This window comes from Tursiops truncatus, chromosome 19 (assembly GCF_011762595.2).
Source record: "Tursiops truncatus isolate mTurTru1 chromosome 19, mTurTru1.mat.Y, whole genome shotgun sequence".
NCBI lineage: Eukaryota > Metazoa > Chordata > Mammalia > Artiodactyla > Delphinidae > Tursiops > Tursiops truncatus.
The window spans coordinates 6,598,753-6,619,828 of record NC_047052.1 but is presented as its reverse complement, the minus strand read 5'-3'; the positions used below and the strand labels follow the sequence as shown (position 1 = coordinate 6,619,828).

The 21,076-nt window shown below is 50.4% G+C and overlaps 1 protein-coding gene across 2 annotated transcripts in view; it reads left to right on the top strand.

Annotated features, from left to right (window-relative positions):
- Nucleotides 1–21,076, top strand: part of PLCG2 (phospholipase C gamma 2) — a 188,687-nt gene that overhangs the window by 152,750 nt on the left and 14,861 nt on the right. For both annotated transcript variants that reach the window (XM_033844547.2, XM_033844546.2), the window contains exons 22-30: nucleotides 776–885; nucleotides 3,598–3,694; nucleotides 5,020–5,086; nucleotides 6,731–6,888; nucleotides 11,335–11,437; nucleotides 12,952–13,161; nucleotides 14,620–14,765; nucleotides 15,690–15,804; nucleotides 16,717–16,884. In XM_033844547.2, coding sequence (XP_033700438.1) covers nucleotides 776–885; nucleotides 3,598–3,694; nucleotides 5,020–5,086; nucleotides 6,731–6,888; nucleotides 11,335–11,437; nucleotides 12,952–13,161; nucleotides 14,620–14,765; nucleotides 15,690–15,804; nucleotides 16,717–16,884 — 1,174 coding nt within the window. The remainder of the gene's footprint in view (nucleotides 1–775; nucleotides 886–3,597; nucleotides 3,695–5,019; nucleotides 5,087–6,730; nucleotides 6,889–11,334; nucleotides 11,438–12,951; nucleotides 13,162–14,619; nucleotides 14,766–15,689; nucleotides 15,805–16,716; nucleotides 16,885–21,076) is intronic.

Genomic DNA, 21,076 nt, shown 5'->3' with positions numbered 1-21,076 from the left:
TTTAACCCACGTGTCTGACTCCATAGCCCATGCTCTGAGGAGCAGTTTTACGGATTCCTTATAAAACCCCCATCCCCATTTCCTTGGGTTGGGGGAGGGGCGGCTGCTAATCTAAACAGGCTGGTTGTTTCTGAGGTTTTCCTGTTAGTATTTGCTTGCTGTGTGTGTGGGTGTTCATTTTGTCATTGATTTATGCTTGCCAAGCAGCCGGCATTAAAGCAGGTTCACTGGAGAGAAATTTTGTCCTAAGTTCTGTCTTGTTTCTGCCAGTGCAGAGACCTCCTTTTGGTGAATGTCACGGAGGAGCACCTCAGTTACTCTTGCAAAATGTCAGCATCCTTCAGGAGCCTAGTTAGGGGATCACTGGCCTAGGTGAAAATGCCGGTGAGACTTGGGGATGTCCAGAAACGGTGTTGAGCTTGAACTTCCGGGAGGATGGACTTCCGGGAGCACAGGCACTGAGGACTTCAGAGGAGGAGGTTGTGGCTTAATGTGAAAGGCATGTCCTTTCCTTGTTGAGGAAATCGAGCAATACTGGCTCACTCTGAGGTGCCCTAGGCTCTGACTTAGGCCAGTCCCCATCCCCACTCCCTGGTATACGTCCTGGGGGCCGTGGCTCCCTGGCAATGCCAGCCCTTCACCAGCAGATGGCGCGGTAACCTTGGACTAAAGCCTCCCTCTCTTTTGAGAGGAACCAAATGTGCCAGAAAATGCAGCCGCCTCCTTCTGCTCTTGTTGCCCGGCCTGACCTTTACCCTCTTGTTTTCCCTGAAAGCCTCAGAGAACCGTGAAAGCTCTGTATGACTACAAAGCCAAGCAAAACGATGAGCTGAGCTTCTGCCGTGGCGCCCTCATCCACAATGTCTCCAAGGAGCCTGGGGGCTGGTAAGGCTGAGGGGAGCTCTGACCCCTTTATCTGTTGTTCTGGGCTGGCTTTGACCTGTTATACTTTCTGTAGGAAGGTGACTGATGCATGCTGTATTCAGAAAAGTGGATAAATAACAATAACAATTCTCATGTCCTTTATCATATCATTACATCTTATTATGTATTATTTTAATTATAATAGCAGCTGCTATTTCTTGAGGTCTTACTGTGTGCCAAGCACTATGCTGACTGCTTTCATACAGTAACCAAATCCTTGTTACAACCCTGCAGAGTTAGGACTATGATGATCCCCACTTATAGATGCAGTGAATGAAGCTTTCCAAGGTCCAACTACTAAACAGCACAAGCCTGTGCATTATTTTAAGTTCAAATTCTTGTGCTATTGCTTAGTCTCGTGCCCTATGCGATGGCCCCATCCTGGACTGAAGAGGTACATTTTTAGGCCAAAGGCACCTGGGTGTTAGAGGGTTGAGTTATCTCTTCTCCTTTTTCACCTGGGAATAAGAATTCTCTGCCCATCCATAGGTCCCTAGGCAAGTGGGTTCCTGGGATGATTCCTACTTTAGAGCCATAAGGACTTGTTCATAACCATGAGCACTTGCAGAGACTCAAGCACCTCACAAAATTGGCACCTCTTCCTCCTGCAAGATAGCTGGACCTGACTTAGAAATCTGAACAGCAGCCTGAATGGAGCATTGTCAAGCACTGTCTTAAGCACTTCATTTGAAATAATTCATTTAATGCACACAGTGATCCTAGAAGGTTGGTTCTGTTCTTACCTGCATTTTACAGACGAGGACAGTGAGGCACAGAGAAGTGTGCAGTAACTTGTCCAGGGACACACAGCAGCCTGAGATTTGAAGCCAGGCCGTCTGACTCAAGAGGCCACACTTTTTACTTACTCATGTGCTAGACCCAGAGGTGTTCAGACTTTCTTTTTGTTTTTTTGTTTATTTGGAGAACCCCCTCTTTCCAACCCACTTCTTACCTGGATCCCCAGAGATCTTGTCTCAAGATGAGTTAAGAGACTGGAGTAAGTGCCTTTAGTGAGGGACTGAGGGTAGACCTTATGCCCAGCTGAGGTCCCCTCATTTCTTATTCTCTCCCTGGTGACGGTATTGCCACCTAGTGGGATGTCTGCCTCAGTCCACATTTTTTTGCATCCTCCCATACTAGAGGACCAAATAATTGTGGTTCAAACCAGGATGCATTCGAGAGTGGAGGGAATGCAGTGTTGACACTACGTCTGGACCACAGGTATAAACCATTCAGTTCTGGGCAAATGGTCCATACAGTCACCCTGAATACAGCCAGACTTTGCTGGAGATGGGTCTGGAGAAATGAAGGTGAAAAGAGTGTGAAAGAGGCTCACAACTGGCAATTCTGTGTTTCCACCAGGTCGTGGGACAGTCAGTCCTCTCTGCTTGTTCAGGTTAACAAACATTTGTTAAGCGCCCCCGAGGATAGATTTGATTAAGACCGAGAAAGGTCTCACGTCGAGGGGAAGACCAATGTATAACTGTTAAGTTAAATATAAGGCGCGGACTGGTTTGACGGCTGTGGGAACAGATGCCAAGGAGCACAGAGGAAGAGCACTCAGCCTAGGTGGCAGTCAGGGAAGACTTCTTGGAAGAGGAAGGCCCCAGCTGAGTCTTAAATGGTTAGGAGCAAGCTGGCTATAAAGAGCATGGCCAAGGCATAGAAGTTAGACAGCATGGCAGGGCCACATGGGGAGGTGGCCACAGGTGGTCTGGAATGAATATCAGGTTCAAGTCACAGAGAGGTAGGAGTCGGGGTCCAGGAGCCCCTGGGGCTATAGCGTTCCAGGCTCTGATCGCCAGGCTGAACAGTCTAGGCTTAATTTTGAAGGCCTCAGGAGCTATTGGTATGGTGGGGTCAGAGGTGCATTCTGGAAGGAGCCCCCTGGCTGCAGAAAGTGGCCCACAAGAGGGGTTGGAGGAGGAGCCCTGCATGTCCAGGCACCGGACCTGGGGGCACATCTTGGAGGTGCCGCCAGTTTGGTTGAATCAAGACACGTACAAAAGTTGATTATGTCTCGTGTTATTAGTGTTGCTACAGAGGTGGGAAGGTCAGGGGTGGGGGGCATGATTTTAGCTGAGTAACAAGAACCAACACTGTTGGTCGCTTAATATGTACTAGGTGCTACTCAAAGCTTGTAGTGTATGTTAACTCATACAGTCCCAATAAAACCCTCTGAGGGAGGCACTGGGATGATCCCCACGTACAGATGGAGGGTCTGAGGCACAGACACCTCGTAGCTGATGGTGGAACTGGGTTTGATTCCAGGCCGTCTGGCTCCAGAACCTTCCTTATCCCACCCCTGTCTCTAAATTCACAGCCCTCCCTGAAAGGGGGCTGGGCCTCCGCTAGAGCTGAGCTTTCGTCTTGTATGGCGTCTGATGTCCACTTAAAGCACTGAAACTTTTGACTTTTGGTGGCTTTGACCGAACGCTAGGATCATGGTAAGGGGAGGACGTGACCTCCAGCACTCACTGCTGATAAAAAAAAAAAAAAAAAAAAAAAAAAAGCAGAGGATCCCTTTGATAGGCTCCGCTGTCACAGATAACGACCCCCTCTACCGGCCACTCAGTCACTTGCCCCCTTCCCCCTCCCCCATCGGCTGGGAGCTAGTGAGCAGTGACCATCGCTCGGCCAAGGCCCTCTGATCCCCTCTGTGTTTCCATATAGGTGGAAAGGAGACTACGGAACCAGAATCCAGCAGTACTTCCCGTCCAATTACGTTGAAGACATTTCAACAGCTGACGGGGAGGACCTGGAAAAGCAGGTGAGTCTCCATCGTTCATCCCAGGGAGGGACCCACCGATCCTATTCTGGGGGGTCCACTGAGCCAGCTCCACGTTTTGTACGCGCTGTCCTGTGTTCCCCAAGGAGCTCCCGAACAGGGACAGCAGAGTGACGGGGAAATTGGGACTGTCCCCCGAGTTGTGGGTGACGGTCACTGTGACAAGACAGTCAGGTTTAAATCAGCCTGCTGCGCTGGGCTGGAAGGCTTTGCATATGCAGAATTCCCTCCGCAGTGAAAACGGCCACGGCCAAGCGGCCTGCGGATGAAACGTTTCGCTTGGCCAGCCTGGCATTCAGAACGTGCTTGGTGTAAGCAGGCCGGCCCAAGGGAAAGGTGCGTCGAGGCCCTCCTGGTGACATTGCAAACCTGGTTTCTGTTCCCCGCTGCCTCTTGCTCAGAAGGCTCGAAGAGCAGCTACTTTCAGTGCAACAGCAGTGCTCCAAGGCTGGAATCTTAGACTTTCTTCTAAGGGACTCGGGGCACTTTAGGAAGGCTGCATGGAGGAAGAGGCCTTTGAGTGTTAAAAGTCAAGTTAGAGTTCAGCAGCCAGAGACCAGCAGAAGGGAACTGCAGGTGGGGGGTACAGCCTAAGCAAAGGTGTGGTAGTGGAAACAGTTTTGTTCATTGCGCTCGGCCTGAGGCAGAGACGGTAACGCCCCCCCCACACCCCTCCCCAGCTGTGTCCATCCCGCATTGCCCTTTACCCGCACAGTCGGCATTAGCCTGGGGGAGGGGTGGGGTAGTACATGTGATGGGCAGATACACAGTTCTTCCAGCTTTCCCGAGACCAGGAAACTCCCCACCTCACCTGACCCCTGGGATGGTTCAAATGTGCCGTGCGAGAGGAAGAGCTGGAAGACTGAGCAGGGCCCGGAAAGCCTTGAGGCGAGACTGCAGAGCTTAGGTGTTGCTCCCATAGGACACAGGGAGCCACAGAAGGTTCTTGAGCTGGGCTTGGAAAGGGGGCCAGTCCCATTTCCTGATAATGTCAGAAGAAAGGGTCTAGGGTGTTTCTGAAACCAGATCCACGGAAATGCTTCGAAACCTGCTCTGGAATTCACAAGGCGCCTTTTTACAGATTGGAAAATGAAACGCTGAACCTGCCAGCACCTGCTCGCTGCTGGGTCCCCACCAGCAACATGCTTCGTTATTTAGCTCTCTCCCCGTGGACGTAGCCTGTGATGAAAGTGCATTTTAAACAGTTCCAGAGGCAGTGCCTCTGCTAAACGGTATACTTTGGAAACTGGTTATCTTTTCACTATTCCCTTTAAGACGAGCGTGAGTTATGTCTTGTTTCTTCACAGATTATTGAAGACAATCCCTTAGGGTCTCTTTGCAGAGGAATACTGGATCTCAACACCTATAATGTTGGTATGTGCACACATGGTCTCAGCCCAGATTTCCACCCAAATCTCCCCCCAGCCTGGCCTCAGGACCGCCCCAGACAGGGGGTCAGCTGTCCTGGGTCCTTCCAGCTTCGACTTGGTTGCTGAAGCTGAGTATTGGGCCAAGCTGGTTAATGACTATCATCTTACATCTTGATTGCTATGCTATTAACATCCGTAAAGCGCTATAATCTGGTGTTATATACCCTGGTGCGTATATATTAAGTGCTGGACTAATGGTGGCTGTTGTTATTCCCAACATCATCGTCCTCATTGCAGGGGTCTGCCTGGGTCTCCCATGCTTTTCTAGGAGGAGCTGAGACGTTGGCTGGGCTGCAGTGGAGCATAGAGTTGGGGGTGTCTGGTTCTTAGCCCAGCTCTGCCTCTCAGTTGCTGCGAGACCCTGGGCCTGTCATTTCCCCTCTCAGAGCTGCAGCTTCCTGGCAGCTCAGCTGGGCGTCAGGAAACCTGGCCTCCCCCTCAGAGTCTGGTGCAGGAGGGAGCCCACAGCCTAAACCGTGGTGACAGGGGTGTGAGATGCATGGTGCTTCCTGGGCCTTTGAAGTGAGCATATAGCAGCTTCCAGACGAAGGAGCTGAAGGCAGTGAGGAGAGACTTTCTGGGCAAGAAGCCAGAGCGCCTTTCTTCTCTGAGCAGCCCGTGTTTCCATAGCCGGCCTCCGTGCCTCCTGTAGTCCGTCAGCCCACTAGCCTAGGCAGGTGGGCAAAGGATTCTTGGTTCCATTTCCAGTTAACAGATGAGAAAACCAAGCCCTGTAGTGACCGCAGAAGCTGCCTGAGCTTCCACTGCGAGTTGTGAGACGAGCTGGGTCTGGGGCACCGGGGGCTCGTGCCCTCCCTGCTGTCACCCTTTGTATCATCCTGCGCTGAACTTGCACAGGCACGTGGCTCAGGGGGATGAGGAGGGAGCTTGGAGTCAGGTCTGACTTGAGCCCCAGCTTTGCCACTACCAGCTCTGTGACCTTCCGTGGGTTACTCTGCCTCAACGAGTCTCTGTTTCCCCTCCTGTGAAATGGGCAGAACAGGAGTAGCACCCCAAAAAGCTGTGATTAGACTTAAAGAAGATACAAAGCAGTGCCTGGCACTGCGAGCCCAGAGATCTTTGTTATGATATCATGTGGCCGATAATTTCTCCTCTCGTAGCCTTCATTTTCTCTTTCCAGAAAATACTTTCCCTGTAGAGAGGACCTATTCCACGCCTAGCTGCTCATGGCTGCTGGCGGTCCGTGGCTTGAGCTGATCACTGCAGTCTCTGCCTCCCTCTTCAATGGCCAGCTAACGCCCCTGGGTCTCTGCCTCAAATTCCCTCTCCTCTCTCTGATGAAGGACACTGGTTCCTAGATTTAGGGTCTACCCAAAATGCAGGGACGATCTCATCCTGAGATCCTTCCGTACATCTGCACAGACCCCATTTCCAGATAAGGTCACATTGACAGGAACTGCACATTAAGACGTGGACTGCTACCTGATACAAGGTAGATGTCCCGGTCGGCGCTTTGACAATGATGGTTGGGTTGGGGTCATAAGAGAAGTGGCCTGGGGAAGTGGAAATCTGGTCTTCTTTGGCTTTCTAACAGGCTGATCAGGACTTTTGTTATCCTTTCCTAAAGTAAAGGCCCCACAGGGGAAGAACCAGAAGCCTTTCGTCTTTATCTTGGAGCCCAAGAAGCAGGGTGACCCTCCGGTGGAGTTTGCCACAGACAAGGTGGAGGAGCTGTTTGAGTGGTTCCAGAGCATCCGGGAGATCACCTGGAAGATCGACACCAAGGTAAGCCTTTTGCTTACCTGGGCTCAGGTGGGCCCGATATTCTCAGGCTTGTGGTACTCTGCTGAGGTGGGGTGGGTCTGGTCTGCCGGAGGAGCAGGCCCAGCGGCCCCACAGAGTTCAGGGGTTAGAGGGGGGGATGTTCAGACGACAGGAGCACTGCGGAGAGGAAATGGGTACTGGAGGTCCACCTGCGGAGCTGGGTCTGGTTTGAACCTTTGAAGGCTCACGGTGTGTGCAGTGTCCCTTGATGTTTGGGGCCTGTCGGGTCCTGTGTGTCTTAACAAGAAAGTTTTGCCTTCCTCATTTGGAAAGTTTTCTTGTTTCTAAATACTGTTCAAAGCAGCCTGGATCCTTGCGGCGCACGTTCACTGAGCTCACGTCTCTGTACTGGAAAGGGCCCTGGGAATACTGTAATCGACAAGACACAGCCCTTTCCTTCCAGAAGTTTGTATCCTTGTGGGGGGAACTTCCAGTCTTGATGGGAATGAGCTTTTGAGGGTTTATCCTCAACGGAGCATTAGGGTTTGTCTGGAGGTCTTTTGAAAAGGGCGAGGTTCTAGGTAAGAACAGGTTTAGAATTAAGCCAACTGGAGTTTGCATCCTGGCAGGGTTGGACCCTGAGCAGGTAACCACATCTCTCTGGGCCTCAGTTTCCTTGTCAGTAAAATGAGGAGCCAGATACCTAACTCACAAGATGAAAGGAGATGATGCATAGAAAGTGCTGGCCCAGAGCCTGACCCACGGCCAGGGCTCAGGTCACCACAGGATTTAATCATCACGTTGTCTTCATGCCAGGAGGACATGGGGAAGTGTTGCTGTGTCTTGGATGACGGAGCAAGGTGCTGTCTGCTCTTCCTTGTGGCCACGGAGCTGGGAAGAAGTTCTAGGGTTTCCCATGCACCCAGTTGCTTCTAGGACTGACTTTAAGGCTTTCCCAGGACCTCCTGGATCCCTCTGACCTCGGGTTATAATTGATGAGTCTCCCTCCTCCAGTGTACTTGGCTTGATTTTTTCTTCCCCCTGTGGGGGACTTTGCAACTTGGCCAGTCTGTAGTCACCAGAGGCCCCCTGACTCATCCTTTCGACACCGTGGGGTAAACTCCTCTTCTTTCGAAGACTTTGTGCCGAGAGCTGTTCAGATGGGCACCCTCCCTGGCAGGGCCTGCCGTCTTTCCCCCATCCCAGAATCTAGTCAGAGGCCCTACCTACGGGTCCTTAATCTTCGCAAGACCTGTCACATCATCACATCAGTCACTTGGGATGAGCCACGCGCTTGTGGCCAACAAGGCTGTTCCCACCTTCCCCCATGGGGCCATCTCATCTGCCCTCGGTGCCTCCAATGCAGTAGGGCTCCGAGGCCCAGGGGGTTGCCACTGTCCCGGGGTTCCTCTGAGAGGTAGTTTCCTCCTGTCTTCTTGTGCGTGTGTTTTCATGGTCGGCTGAGTGGCTGTCGTCATGATCTGCACGGCACCATCTGCGAGCATGTGACTGTCCTGAGCATCTTCTAGTACTTGGGACTCTAGGCCCGTGTAGCTGAGAACGGAGAAAAACACCAGTGAGGAGGAAGCCTTTAGCCGCTTCATTCTCAGGCACTCACGCCCCATCTGAGTGTGGGGCTCGGAGGGAAGGGGCATGGTGATGACACCCTCGGCCGGGTGCTTCCTGGCTCTCTCCCTTTCTCTTAATGGAGGAAAATGTGACTTCACTTGAAGGCTGCCCCCTTCATTCCCCAGCACATGACGGTTTCTGAGGCTAAGCATAGCTCTGGAAGGCTGCTGTGCTCTGCCTTGGTCTACATTCCTTTTTAATTAGCTTTTACATCTGCTTAGTCGTATCACATTTCATACAAATGTTAAAAAACAGAACAGGAGTCAGCAGAATTGACAAAGGTTCCACTCTGAACACAACCAGCTGTAGGGCTTGCCGGTGTGGGAACAAGCAAGGTGGACCCATGCTGCCACTGGGAAAGCAACACGAGGTGTGCTCTCAGCTCACTGCCAGGAGCTCCTCACCGAGGCCCTAGGAACCTGCTCAGGGCTCTGTAATTTCACATCATCTCTGGCTTCTTTCAGTCAAATGGCAGAAGACCAGTCACTAGGATTCATCTAGTTAGTGAGTTTCCAAAGCCTGACCAATGAAGTGTGTTGTGATTTCAAACTCTGAGATGGCCTATGGGCAAAGTCTGTGGGTCTGGAGGGTAACTGTTCTACAATTTTGCAGTAGCAACTGGTATTTCATCGTGAACTGATACTGTTTTCTGCTGAGGTTGAGAAAAAAAGTGATGCCCCATAACCCTTCATGGCTCTGTGCTTGGTGAGGCCAGACACGTGGACACAGCTGGCTCAACCCACCCTTACTTCAGGCGGGCGTGCTGTCGTGAGAAGTGAGCTGTGTTGTTGCTAGGGTTTCCTCTCCCCAAATAACCTGCGGGGAAAATTGTGTGCTAAGAGGACAAAGCCGAACTGACACAAGGATTAGGAAAGAACACCTGAGGTTTGAGCTTAGACAACGCTTCAGTCTCCCTGACGGCATCTGGCCGTAGACGATCTGGCTGACACCTTCTTCGTCTCTTGCTCCGTGCCCGTCCCACCCACACCAGCCCTTGGAGCCTTGCCGCTACAGCTTGCTTTGTGCCCAGGGACATTCAGGGAGTGTGGGAAGGGCTGGTGAAAGCTGGGTGTGCTTCGACGAACTAGGGCAGATTTCATGTTCTGATCTTCCCTGGTGATGTGGCTGCTGCCGGAGCTCATGTAAAAAGCTCGTTTGCTGGTCACTGCCAGGGTCCACTTGGGCCCCAGGATCTTTGTCAGCAGTCATGAGTTGGAGGCATTCTTACAGAAGAAATCGGGTGCCCACGCCTGCTTGTTTAAAAAGTGGATGCTTTTGTCCTTGGCCCGGAAAGGCATTTCTGGGGCAATCCGTGTCGCACCCCTTGTTTGCCACGTGATCGGCGAGGGCAGAGGCCTCCTTCTTTAATTCTCTCAATAGCTCCAGGAGGTTAGGTATTCAAGTTAGCCTCATCGTACAGGTGAGGAAACTGAGGCACAGAGAGGCTAGGTGACTTGTGCCGTTGGCAGAGCCAGCAAATTGGGCCAGCTTTCAAACCCGCCTCTGAGTCCAGTCCCCACAGTTGTAACCACCACTGTGATGCTCCTGTCAGTCACCAGAAGACTCACCCCCTGCAGGGTCCTGCTCCCAAGGGACGTGTCTCAGTGTGGACACTGGTCTGGACACTAGTGTTGAAAGGCGCCAACATAGATAGTCGGACGAGAGACAGTGCAAGGCCAAGACCGGGTGAGGCAGTGGGCATTCTGGAAGGCTTGAGGGATGCAGCATCTCTTTCCCAGGCCTGGATGGAGTTACCCAGGAAGGCGTCCTGGGGAAGGAGTGATCTGGGTGGCGTCCAGAATCCGACGGACCTGCAGAGGAGGGAGGAGGATGGGGGCGGCAGGATGAGGGGCCAGGACGTTGTCGCTGTGCTTCAGAGGGACCTGGGATGTGAAGCTGGCGGCCTTTCAGACAGGCCTCCTCCTGTACCTGGTGGCTGAGGGTGGAGAGGGGGCGAAGCAGAGGGGTAACACAGGTGAGGCCGATTGCTTAAGCATCTGGTCTCGGCCTGCTGTGGAGCCCGGGGTAAGCTACTCAACCTCTGTGTGTGCTGTAATGTCGTGGAAGAGTGGAGATAAACTGTACCTCTCAGGGACGTGTGGGCTTAGGTATCGTATCCATCGAGCACTTAGTGTGCACTGCCTGAAGCTAAGCAACCTCCCGGATGGTGAATGTTATCATCTGTGAACGATATTCTCTCTAGGGTTCCCCCGCTTGGCCAATGGGGGATGGGTCAGAAGTTGGTGAGGCCAGAGAGGGTTGTCTGGTTTGGAGTGGAGTGAGAGCCCATCCTTACCTGGAGATGGATTTGACCGTGGGTCCTCCGAGGGCGAATGGCTCCCAAGTCCTTGGTGTGTGGCCCGGGCCGTGGAGAGTCCTCTGCACAGAGAGGTGCACGTTGCAGGGAGGTGGGGTGCGGGGGACAGCGAGTGAGCACAGGGAGGCCATGGCCTAGAGCGGTCCTGGGCTTGAGAACTAGAATCTGATGAACTGTCACAGCGTGGTTTCGGGAGAAGGGATAGGGCAGCGCGCCGAGAGCAGAGGGTTGAGAGAGGGGTGGTGACAAAGAAGAGCCCTCGTTCCCCTGTATTCTCGAGAGTTGTGGTCAGAGACTGAGCTAGACAGCGATCCTGGGTGGAGACAGCTTGGTGGAGAATTTCCAAAGTAAAAGGACGGGCAGGGGGGAGGAGAACTTTCCACCACATTTAAGATGTGAGCATGTGTGAGGGCCAAAGAGAAGAGGAGACCCAGAGGAGGAAGACGCCTGCCAGGTGCTGGGAGGATGGGATTTCGCAGGTGCCGGCTTGAGGGCTGAAACTCGAGATTGGCTCCACACAGGAGAACAACATGAAGTACTGGGAGAAGAACCAGTCCATCGCCATCGAGCTCTCGGACCTGGTCGTCTACTGCAAACCAACCAGCAAGACCAAGGACAACCTAGGTACCGTCTCCCATCACTCTGCCCCCCAGCCTCGGGGGAAACTCTTGATTCCATTTGAGTCTGGCGTTGTGAAAAGCGTTCCTACTCGTCTTAACTGTGCTAAGTGGGAACCTCCCCTTCAGTTTGTCCTCAGGGCGAGGATGCTGGTGAACCAGGCCCTTCTGGTATCTTCAGAAGGCAAACCCTCTTAAAGGGTGGATTAGTTTTTCTGCTGCTGTAACAAGTTACTACGAACTTGGTGGCTGAAACAACACGTATTTATTCTCTCACGGTCGTGGAGGCCGAGGTCTAAAATCAGTATCACTGAGCTGAAATCAAGGTGTCAGGGCCCCACTCCCTCCAGAGGAGGATCTGTTCCTTGCCTCTTGCACCTCTGATGGTTGCTGGCATTCCTTGGCTTGTGGCCATGTCACTCCAGTCTCTACCTTTGTGGTCATATTGCCTTCTCTTCTACGTAGTCAAATCCCCCTCTAGCTCTCAGTTATAAGGACTTTGTGGTTTCATTTAGGGCCAGATAATCTCCCCCTTTCAAGCCCTTCAATTTAATCAATCTGCAAAGTCCCTTTCCTATATAAGGAACACAGTCACAGGTTCCAGAGAGCAGGACCTAGATATCCCTGGGGGCCATTATTTGGCCTGCTGCAGAAGGATGCAAAAATGGATCTCCTACCAAATCCTCCAAAGTAGCAAGTTCTTTCATCTAATAATGGTCCTGTTCATATTTTCTTCCTCCTTTTGAGCAACTCCTGTCTCTGATCTCCAGAATCTGTAATTCCAAGGCAGAGGACCAGAGAAGCAGTACTAAACCTCAGCGTTAATGGTCACTGGGAGGCTGGTCCCTGGGTACCTCCACACGCAGGGAAAGATGTCATAGCTCTGAACCAGACGCAGCCACGCTCAGCGTATTAAGAGCTGTCCTACCACAGCTGGATGTGAAGCAGCAGAGCTTCATCCAAGCAAAGAATTGTTTGCGTTTTTCCACAAGTCTCCTCCCATTCATTGTCCCCTCACCCACGCAGGCATCCCCTCTCCTGTCACATCCCTTCCTGCTGGCATTCGTTTCTCCCTCCACCAAGATGCTGGGTTCACTCATCTTGTGCCTGCAACACCTTTGATGAGGAACAGATCCAACGTCCGCACCTTCCACTCCTCAGATCTCCTCCTCCCTGCGGATCCCATTTCCCCCACCCCTTACTGTAACTGTACCACTTTTGTGGTTTCTTGTACAAGGCTGCTGGTAGTTCTAAACAAAAAGTAAATTACAATAATGCTAGACTAAAAGGCTGTGGGAACACTGGGCTCCCTCTTAATATCTGGGAGCGCCCCCCCGCCCCGGCCCCGGAGGGGAAAGCCCACAGCAGAACCAATTATGGCAGGATCGTCATAACCACTTGAATGTCTCATCCGGGAGAGATTCCTGGTTTCATTTCACGACCTGCACATCCCGCCAGTACATTAGGCGTTAAGAAAATGTGCGAGACACAGAATAAACGCGACTCCCTCTCTTTGTGCAGAAAACCCCGACTTCCGAGAAATCCGCTCCTTCGTGGAGACAAAGGCTGACAGCATCGTCAGACAGAAACCCAACGATCTCTTGAAATACAATCAAAAGGGCCTGACCCGCATTTACCCCAAGGGACAGCGGGTGGACTCCTCCAACTACGACCCCTTCCGCCTCTGGCTGTGTGGCTCCCAGATGGTGGCACTCAATTTCCAGACACCAGGTAAAAGGGGGCTGATTGTGGCCAATAAATCTGAGACGACGGAGCATTATTCCAGGCACCGTCTGCTGGGGCCACCGGTGTGATGTGGTGGCCAGAGCACGTAGTTTGTCTTAGGAATTGTCAGTTCAGCCAGCATGCTAGCGCGAGGCCCATCCCCTTGAACAGAGTGATGACGGGGACCCCTGGGCATGCCAGGTGCTTGTGTGACGGGCTCCGTGATGGCAAGTGACAGACGCGAAGTCAGTCCGGTTTAAGAGAGAAAGGAAATGCATCCACACACATAATTTAAAAGTCTAGGAATTGAGCTTCAGGCAAATGGATTCAGGTGTTCAGTGGCTATCTTCCGGTCCCCTCTCCGGGCCCATCCTTCTCTGAGGGCTTGCTGCCCAGGCTGTCTTCTGGAGATAATCATATGCTGGGAAAGGCCAACACGCCCAACTTCTTTATGCAAAGGGTGGCATTAATCATGATGCTTTGCACTTTGGTGGGTATTTAAGCCTCTTTGGAGGACCTGTTGATCAGTCGTCTCCTTTGTATTTTTGTGCCTGCATAGGATTCCACTGAGCAGAACCATAAGGTCTTCATCTGATCCCCGGCTGAGGCACGTTTAGGTTATTTCCCTTCATTTGCTACTACAGACGGCACTGCCCCCTGTAACCTTACGTGAGCATCACTTTAGATATGGGAGCACGTCTGTGGGGCAGAATTCTCAGAAGTGCAGGCTGGGTCAAACAGCTTTGATCAACTTGGCCCTGAGGAAAACCACTGCACCCCTGTATCCAGGAGGGTCTGAGCGAAGACACTTAGCCACCCTGCTCTCCATGGGGACTGCAGGCAGGAGTGCGAGCGGGCGAGACGTTTACCCCCTTTTTGGCAAAAGCTGACCAACTTAGTTTTAGCAAAACTTTTCAGTCTTCGATAGGTGAAAACTGATGTTACACTGTAGTCACAGCTTCCCTTACTGGTAACTTCTCTTTTTATGAGTAACATGTACTTAAGAAGCATTTGTGTTTCCTTTTCCGCAGACTTCATTCATGCTTCTTACCCAGTTTTTCTAAGGGGGTTTAGGTATTCACAGCACACAGTTAGCAGATTTCTTAACAGGTTAAATTTATATATAGATATTTACCTGTCAGTTGAGTTAAATTGATTTTTCTACAGCACATCAACTTTTATGGAAATTTTGTTCTTTGTGGCAATTTTTAGCTTTGAATACATTGTGGATTTTGTATCTTACTTGGAAAGGTGTCCCCAGTCTGAGATTTTTTTAATCCCACATTTTCTTCCCGTAACATTGGTTTTTAATGGATTTTTTTAAACCCATATATTTGAGTCGGATACCTATTTTAACAGCTGCCTCAAATTATTTTCGGAAAAAGGTATAAATCATCCCCTACCCAGCACCTTGGGGCCCCTTTTCTTGCCTCACTTTCATCAGCAGTTATCTTTCCTCTCCAGATAAGTACCTGCAGATGAACCACGCCCTGTTTTCCCTCAATGGGCGGACTGGCTACGTCCTGCAGCCCGAGAGCATGAGGGCAGAGAAGTACGACCCCATGCCGCCCGAGTCCCAGAGGAAGATCCTGATGACTCTGACGGTCAAGGTAAGGCCCAGCCCTCCTTCCGCGCGCATGGGGCCGGGGCTGTGCAGCGTGGGGATGGCCCAGCCCGCTGCCTAACGACACCGGTCACCTGGTTTAAACCGTCAACACCCAGACACGGGTCAGGATCTTAATTGCAGTGCCTGCCACGGTCATTGCAGGGGAAGAGGGGAGGGAAGGGCACCTTCCCAGGTCCAGCTTGGTCACCTCCCCTTGTTTGCGGGGGCGAGCTATGAATCTGTCTCTGGCTGGGTTCACCAGGGTCCCTGTGAGGTCAGCATCTGGTCAGAAAAAAAGGGGAATCAAACATGTGAGAAGTGGCTCTCTGGTCTTTATGGAGGAGAGAGCTTGTCCCCATCGTGGCCACTTTGAGAGGTGAAAGCTTTTCTAAACTGGTCCAACTTTCAGAGAAGGTGTTGTCTCTTTGTTAGAGTTTTTGTTTTCTCCCGTTTGGGAAATGATGCAAGGTAGGGAAATGAACTGCATTTCTCATAAGATTAAGGAAGAAAAACTGAAGCATATATAAATAACCAGAGTTCTTAAAAATTAAAAAAAAAGGCCTGTTAACAAAAAGGATTCCACATTCTCCCCCATCCTTTCCTGGGAGGGGCTGAGAAATTGAGTGACTGAACTCCATCTCTGTAGGTGCTGGCCTGGGCGTATGCATTTCTGTGCACAGGTGAGGTCCACCTGTTGAGTCTCTTGGCACTGGGGCTGCCATCCCAGCTCATCCTTAACAGCTGTGGGAATCCTCCCTGACTCTCCACCCCTATTTCCTCATCCACAAAAGGGAAGCAGTAGGGGTGTCCACTGTAGGAGGGTCTAGTACTTCACCAGTGAAGAAATGAGAACCCACCCACGTGGAACTTGTTGGCTCTGCCCAGGATGGAGCCGGGAGAGTTCTAATCCTTGCGTTTGGTGTCCTAGGTGCTGGGGGCTCGTCATCTTCCCAAACCTGGACGAAGTATTGCATGTCCCTTTGTGGAGGTGGAAATATGCGGAGCCGAATATGACAACAACAAGTTCAAAACAACAGTTGTGAGTAAGTTGCTGGGTCCTTTCTTCAATTAAACTTCAGGCAAGTTGAATCACAGGTTGGGGATGCTAGTCATCGGGGATGCGGTAACGCACTGGTGTCCAGGTCTTTCCCTTCATCCCCCTTGCCTGCTATGGGGAGCTTGGGGGGCGGGGGGAACAAAGGGCCACGTGATGAAAGAGTTGGACATGGACCCACAGCTGTGTTTCTCAGCCTGTAACTCACGTTGGGAGGCCCCGGCAGGGCTCCAGCTCCCTCTCACCTGTGCATCAGCCCTCACCTGCTTGCCTACTGAGTCCAGGGCTAAGAGAGGATGTGGCTGACCTGACCCAAACGGCTGCAGCCCAACCTGGGTGATCTTAACCCGCAGAGGCCAGGGAAGCCCAGAGAATGCTTGTTCTGCCATCTGAGGCCTGGAAAAACCTGAACTGTGGGCCTTTTAAGGCTTGGGACCACTGCCCCTGGTAGAAGGTAGCCCGATGAACAGCTCACGTGCTGACCAGTGAAACTGGCCTTTGTGGAGGGTGAAAGTTAACTATTTACCTTACTCCCTGAGGCTGGTTCTCCCCTGGCAACTCCAAATCCCACTATCTCTTCAGAGCACCTAACCCGCCTCCCCCATCAGACGAGGGATGTGGCTCCCATGTCTCCTTTTCTCTTGTCCAAACCTAGCTGTTCCTGCACTGTTGTCCACCCCCCAATCCCAGGGGGTTGAGGTGGGAGATCTATTGGGGCGGTGGTCGCCTCCCCGCTGCTTACTGAGGGCCAGGCCTGTGATGGCAAATGGAAAAAAATTATTCCTTAGCTCCTGGCCTAGATGTGTATTTACACCGTTCAAAGCCAATGGATGTAGAGATGGTGTAACCAAGAGGGGGCAGGACGAATGGGGCCTCTAAGTGAGCTTGGATTTCCTTCCAGATGACAACGGCCTAAGCCCTGTTTGGGCTCCAACACAGGAGAAGGTGACGTTTGAAATTTATGACCCAAACCTCGCGTTTCTACGCTTTGTGGTGTACGAGGAAGATATGTTCAGCGACCCCAACTTTCTCGCACATGCCACTTTCCCCATTAAAGGAATCAAATCAGGTGAGACCCGTTTTAATGATAATGTTTGGCTTGGATTGGCATCCTTTTGGGTCTGGGCTGCTGGCTTTGAAAAGAATGAAAAAGCCTTTTTCCTGGCTTCTATTAAATCATGGGTAGGTTGGACAGCTGATCTCGTGGGAGTTCCCGTGAGCTGGGACAGGGACCGCGGCAAGTGGCAGGATGAGACGCTGGGCTGGTCACAGTGGGGCTTCTGCATCCAAAACTGGATTATTAGTTGACGGTCCACCTGGCACTGTAGTTTGGTTTCATTTTGGAAGGTTAGAAGCTGTTGGCCTCTCCTCAGGCAGGTTCAGTGGCTGGTAAGGTGCTCCCGGGGAAGGAAGAGACCCGGAACTACAGTCTTAGGCCTGCTTTTCCCCACGTCACCCTGGGCAAGTCACCTGGGCTGTCGGAGCACCACCTTCCTCTTCTATGAGGTTGGGATGGTTGACTCACTTCTTCTTCTTGTGATTCCTTTCCCACACGAAACCCCTTCATGCTTTGAGAAGGGCCCTGTATTTCTGAGAGACCCCAGTCATAGATCCTTCTAAATTCCTCATGAGGTCACTCACTGTTCCCCTATTTTCCAAGGGTCATTTTTCGAGAGCCAGAGATCACTGTCATTTCAGTGATCTGTATACAAAGATAGTCTTTTCTCTTGATGTTGTTTGGAAACCTTGGGTCCTGTTTCCTATTTTTTTTTAAATTTTTTCTAAACTTGGAACATACCAGATAGTCCCTACATTTATATCATACACACCTAATCATTTCTACAACTAGACCTGTGTGTGGGGTGTTCCAGTTAGAAAATGCAGGCCCATCCCAGGGTGTTCCCGTTCAGCCAGGCTGGGTGGGCCCAGGAATCTTCATGTGTGGCCAGCTCCTCAGAGGGCACTCGCAGAAAACCGGGTGAGACCTAGGCTGTCCGTCCTATCGAGGAAACACAGTCCTAAGCGAATGAGTAGATGAAACAGGAACTTGAGAAGAAGTACCATCTTCCTGATTTAATGACAGCAGTGAACCCTCGGTTGGAAGGTCCAAGAGGCCTGACGTTTGCCAGCCCCCTTGGTTAACTTGCCCCCACTGGAAACTGAACCCAGCAACTTAGCCGCAGGACTTTACTCTGCAATTTGCCTCTTTTGCATTAGCCCAATAAGTAAGGCTTAGGACATATTTCTTTTTGTGGTAACTGTGCCCACCCCTTCCTAACCCACCTCCCCTGGACTCATCCTGCACAGAGCAGTGGCTCTGCTGTTTCCCCCTCCTTACGGGGTCCCTGAGGAGGGATGTGAACCGTAGCCCCTCCCAAGGCTTAGAGAGAGGTCAGCCGAGGAACCCTCTTGACCAGCCACCTAACAGTGTCCTGCTGAATCATCTAGAAAATGCTACGGCTTAGCTTGGAGAGATTTAAAAAACAACATCTCAAGGATGATAAAAAACGTGACCCTTCCCCCAGCTGTGAGATGCTCCCAGTAAGACCTTCTCTCTGTGTCCCGCTGCTAGCACTGCCTCGTACATCCATATTCATGGAAGGCGTGACACCGAATAACAATACCTTTGTGCATAAGGCATCGAACTCGAAAATAAACTCTGCCCGTTGTCATTAGAGACGCACTTAAGCTTTTAAGCCAGCTGGAGCTCGGGAAAGAAGGAAGCAGCCTTTATTGTGCTTGCTGCCTTAAACTCTTTCTCTTTTAATCCTCACAGCAGTCCTGTGAAAGGGGTTTTATCATCTCCGCTCTTTAAATATAAGCACTTTGGGCCTAGAGATGTTAATTAACTAGGTCAAGGTCACGCACCTTTCCGACCAGAGCTGGGATTCAAACCCCATGTTCTTCCCTACTCCACAGGCCACACTCAGGGCCTCCCCTACTCCTAATAAGCCAAAAATACTGATGCTACGTCCAAAGACGTCTCTGTTTCCCTTTCCTCTGTGATGTAACCAAAACCAGTAAGAAGAAAAACGGAACCAAACTATTTTTAGTGAAATTGGCAAACACCGTTCAGCCCTACTCCCAATCTATGTGAAGGGCTGCTCCTAAAAATGAGGCTTGAGCAGTGACAGGAGGTATGTGGAACTGGAGACGTCCAGCCGAAGGAGGGACAGAGCTCACCTCTCCAACTTTGGAGGCACGCGCTGGGCCGCACCACTTTGCTTGGGGTGCACGGGCTGCCCCCCAGAACGCCACAGCGCACAGCAGTTCAGCACGTTCTAACGTCAATCAGTACCTAGACTGACTGCTTCCGCACTGTTCACAGATCAGCTCTGTAGAGATGCAGAATCTCGGCCCCATCCCAGACCTCTGGAGTCAGGATCTGCAGTTTAATAAGACCCACAGGTGATCCACATCACCATAATTCCCAACACCTCTAAGGGGAAAATAGGCAGAAAACTTTTCTACAGCAAAATTCAAGGAGAGCAGTGTTGGGAAAAGAGTGTGACCTGAGAGTTTTATACCCACTCACACTGTCACTCAAGTATAAAATCACAGGATGGATGTGTTCACACATGCACAGTCCGGGGATTATATGTCCCATGAGCTCGTATTCAAGAATACAAAAGACAAATTTAGCCAGCCAAAATATTGATGGAAAAGTTCAGTTCAGTGAGAAGGTGGTGAGCATTGGACATTTTTAAAAATTTGTGCATTTCATCGTAAATTTTATATCACAAAAGGGACACTGAACAAATATTGACTTCTTGTTAATGAGATTCATGCTGACATAAGGAGAAGTGTACAGAGGCCTTCATCTTTCTTTGAAATATGAAGTAAATATCACACGTGATAGATTGGTGGGTGGATAAACATAAGTATAGTGAAAGGTTAATGGTAAGATTTAGGTTGTGAGTATACAAGTGTTCCTTGTCACGTTCTTTTACAGAACTAAGCCTCCCTTTGTGGGAGAATTATGGTTACAAAATAGAACACAAATATTACACACCATGTTGATGGAGAAATAATAATACAGCTTACCCAGATTAGGGGAGGAAAAGGGAGAGAAGCTATAGGGTTACGTAAGCATGCCAATTTCCTCATCATTAGCAGTGGAAAGTGAGGGATTCAATAGATATTATTTAAAGGTGATAAATCAACTGACAGACTAAAAACAGGTTCTCTAAGAGAAATAAGAATAGTCATCAAACAAGCCAAAACCTGAGTGGTGGAAGGCACAGAGAAACTAGACCACATGCCCTACTTTGAGCGTTGCTTGTCCCAGACAATCAGTAGATACAGTGCAAATAAGAAGCTTTCAAGGTACAAATCTCTCCTTACAAAGAAGCTACTGGGATATAATATAAAAGCATAAGGAATATGGCCAGTAATATTGTACTAACTTTGGGCACAGATGGTTACTAGAATTACTGTGGTGATCATTTCATAATGTATGCAAATATCAAATCACTATGTAATACACCTGAAACTAACATAATATTGTACGTCAACTATATTTCAATTTAAAAACTTTCAAAGTGATACTAGGGCTATATAGTAAATCCTTAAGATACAGTGGTCAATGGAAACTGTAAGGTACAGAATTGCTGGGCAGCGTACTATCCTTTGCGATTTTAAGGGAAACAAACATGCATAGGCTATTTTGGAAAGGCACTGTTAACAGTGGTTCCTTCTGGAATAAGGGGTTATGAGTGTGTGGAAGCGAGACTTTAATTTCTACTGTGTATTCAGTTATACTACTTCAGCAAAACAAGCAAACCAACCAACCTTGAGAGGTGTTGCCTTAAACATTACTTAATGGGGAGGGGTGGGGGGAATTCAGCCCCACCTCAACCCTCTCCTAAATAAAAAGAAACATTTAAAAGACCGTCAGACACAGGTCCTAATTGTAAATTGGGAATGGCTTTTAGAGGAGAATGATCAATGCTGCTGTGAACTGCCAGGGGACAGGAAGATTTCTTCCCCTTGGAAATCTTTAAAGAGAAAACGCTCCCTCGTCCTAAGCTTTGTAAAGGGCTAAGTACAGAAACAATGTGGGGATTCATTACTCCTTTGAGTCTTTGGCCTCATCAGGAGTATTTAAGGAATTGAAACTACAGCTGTAGTCGCTCTGAATTCAATGTGCAATGTTCTGTGGGTTTTAATTCGCTCTGAGTGAGTCATTTTCAATTTCTAGATGACAGGTATTTTTAACTTCACTTCTCCGGATGGACCTGTCAGTCAAGGCTGTGTTCTGC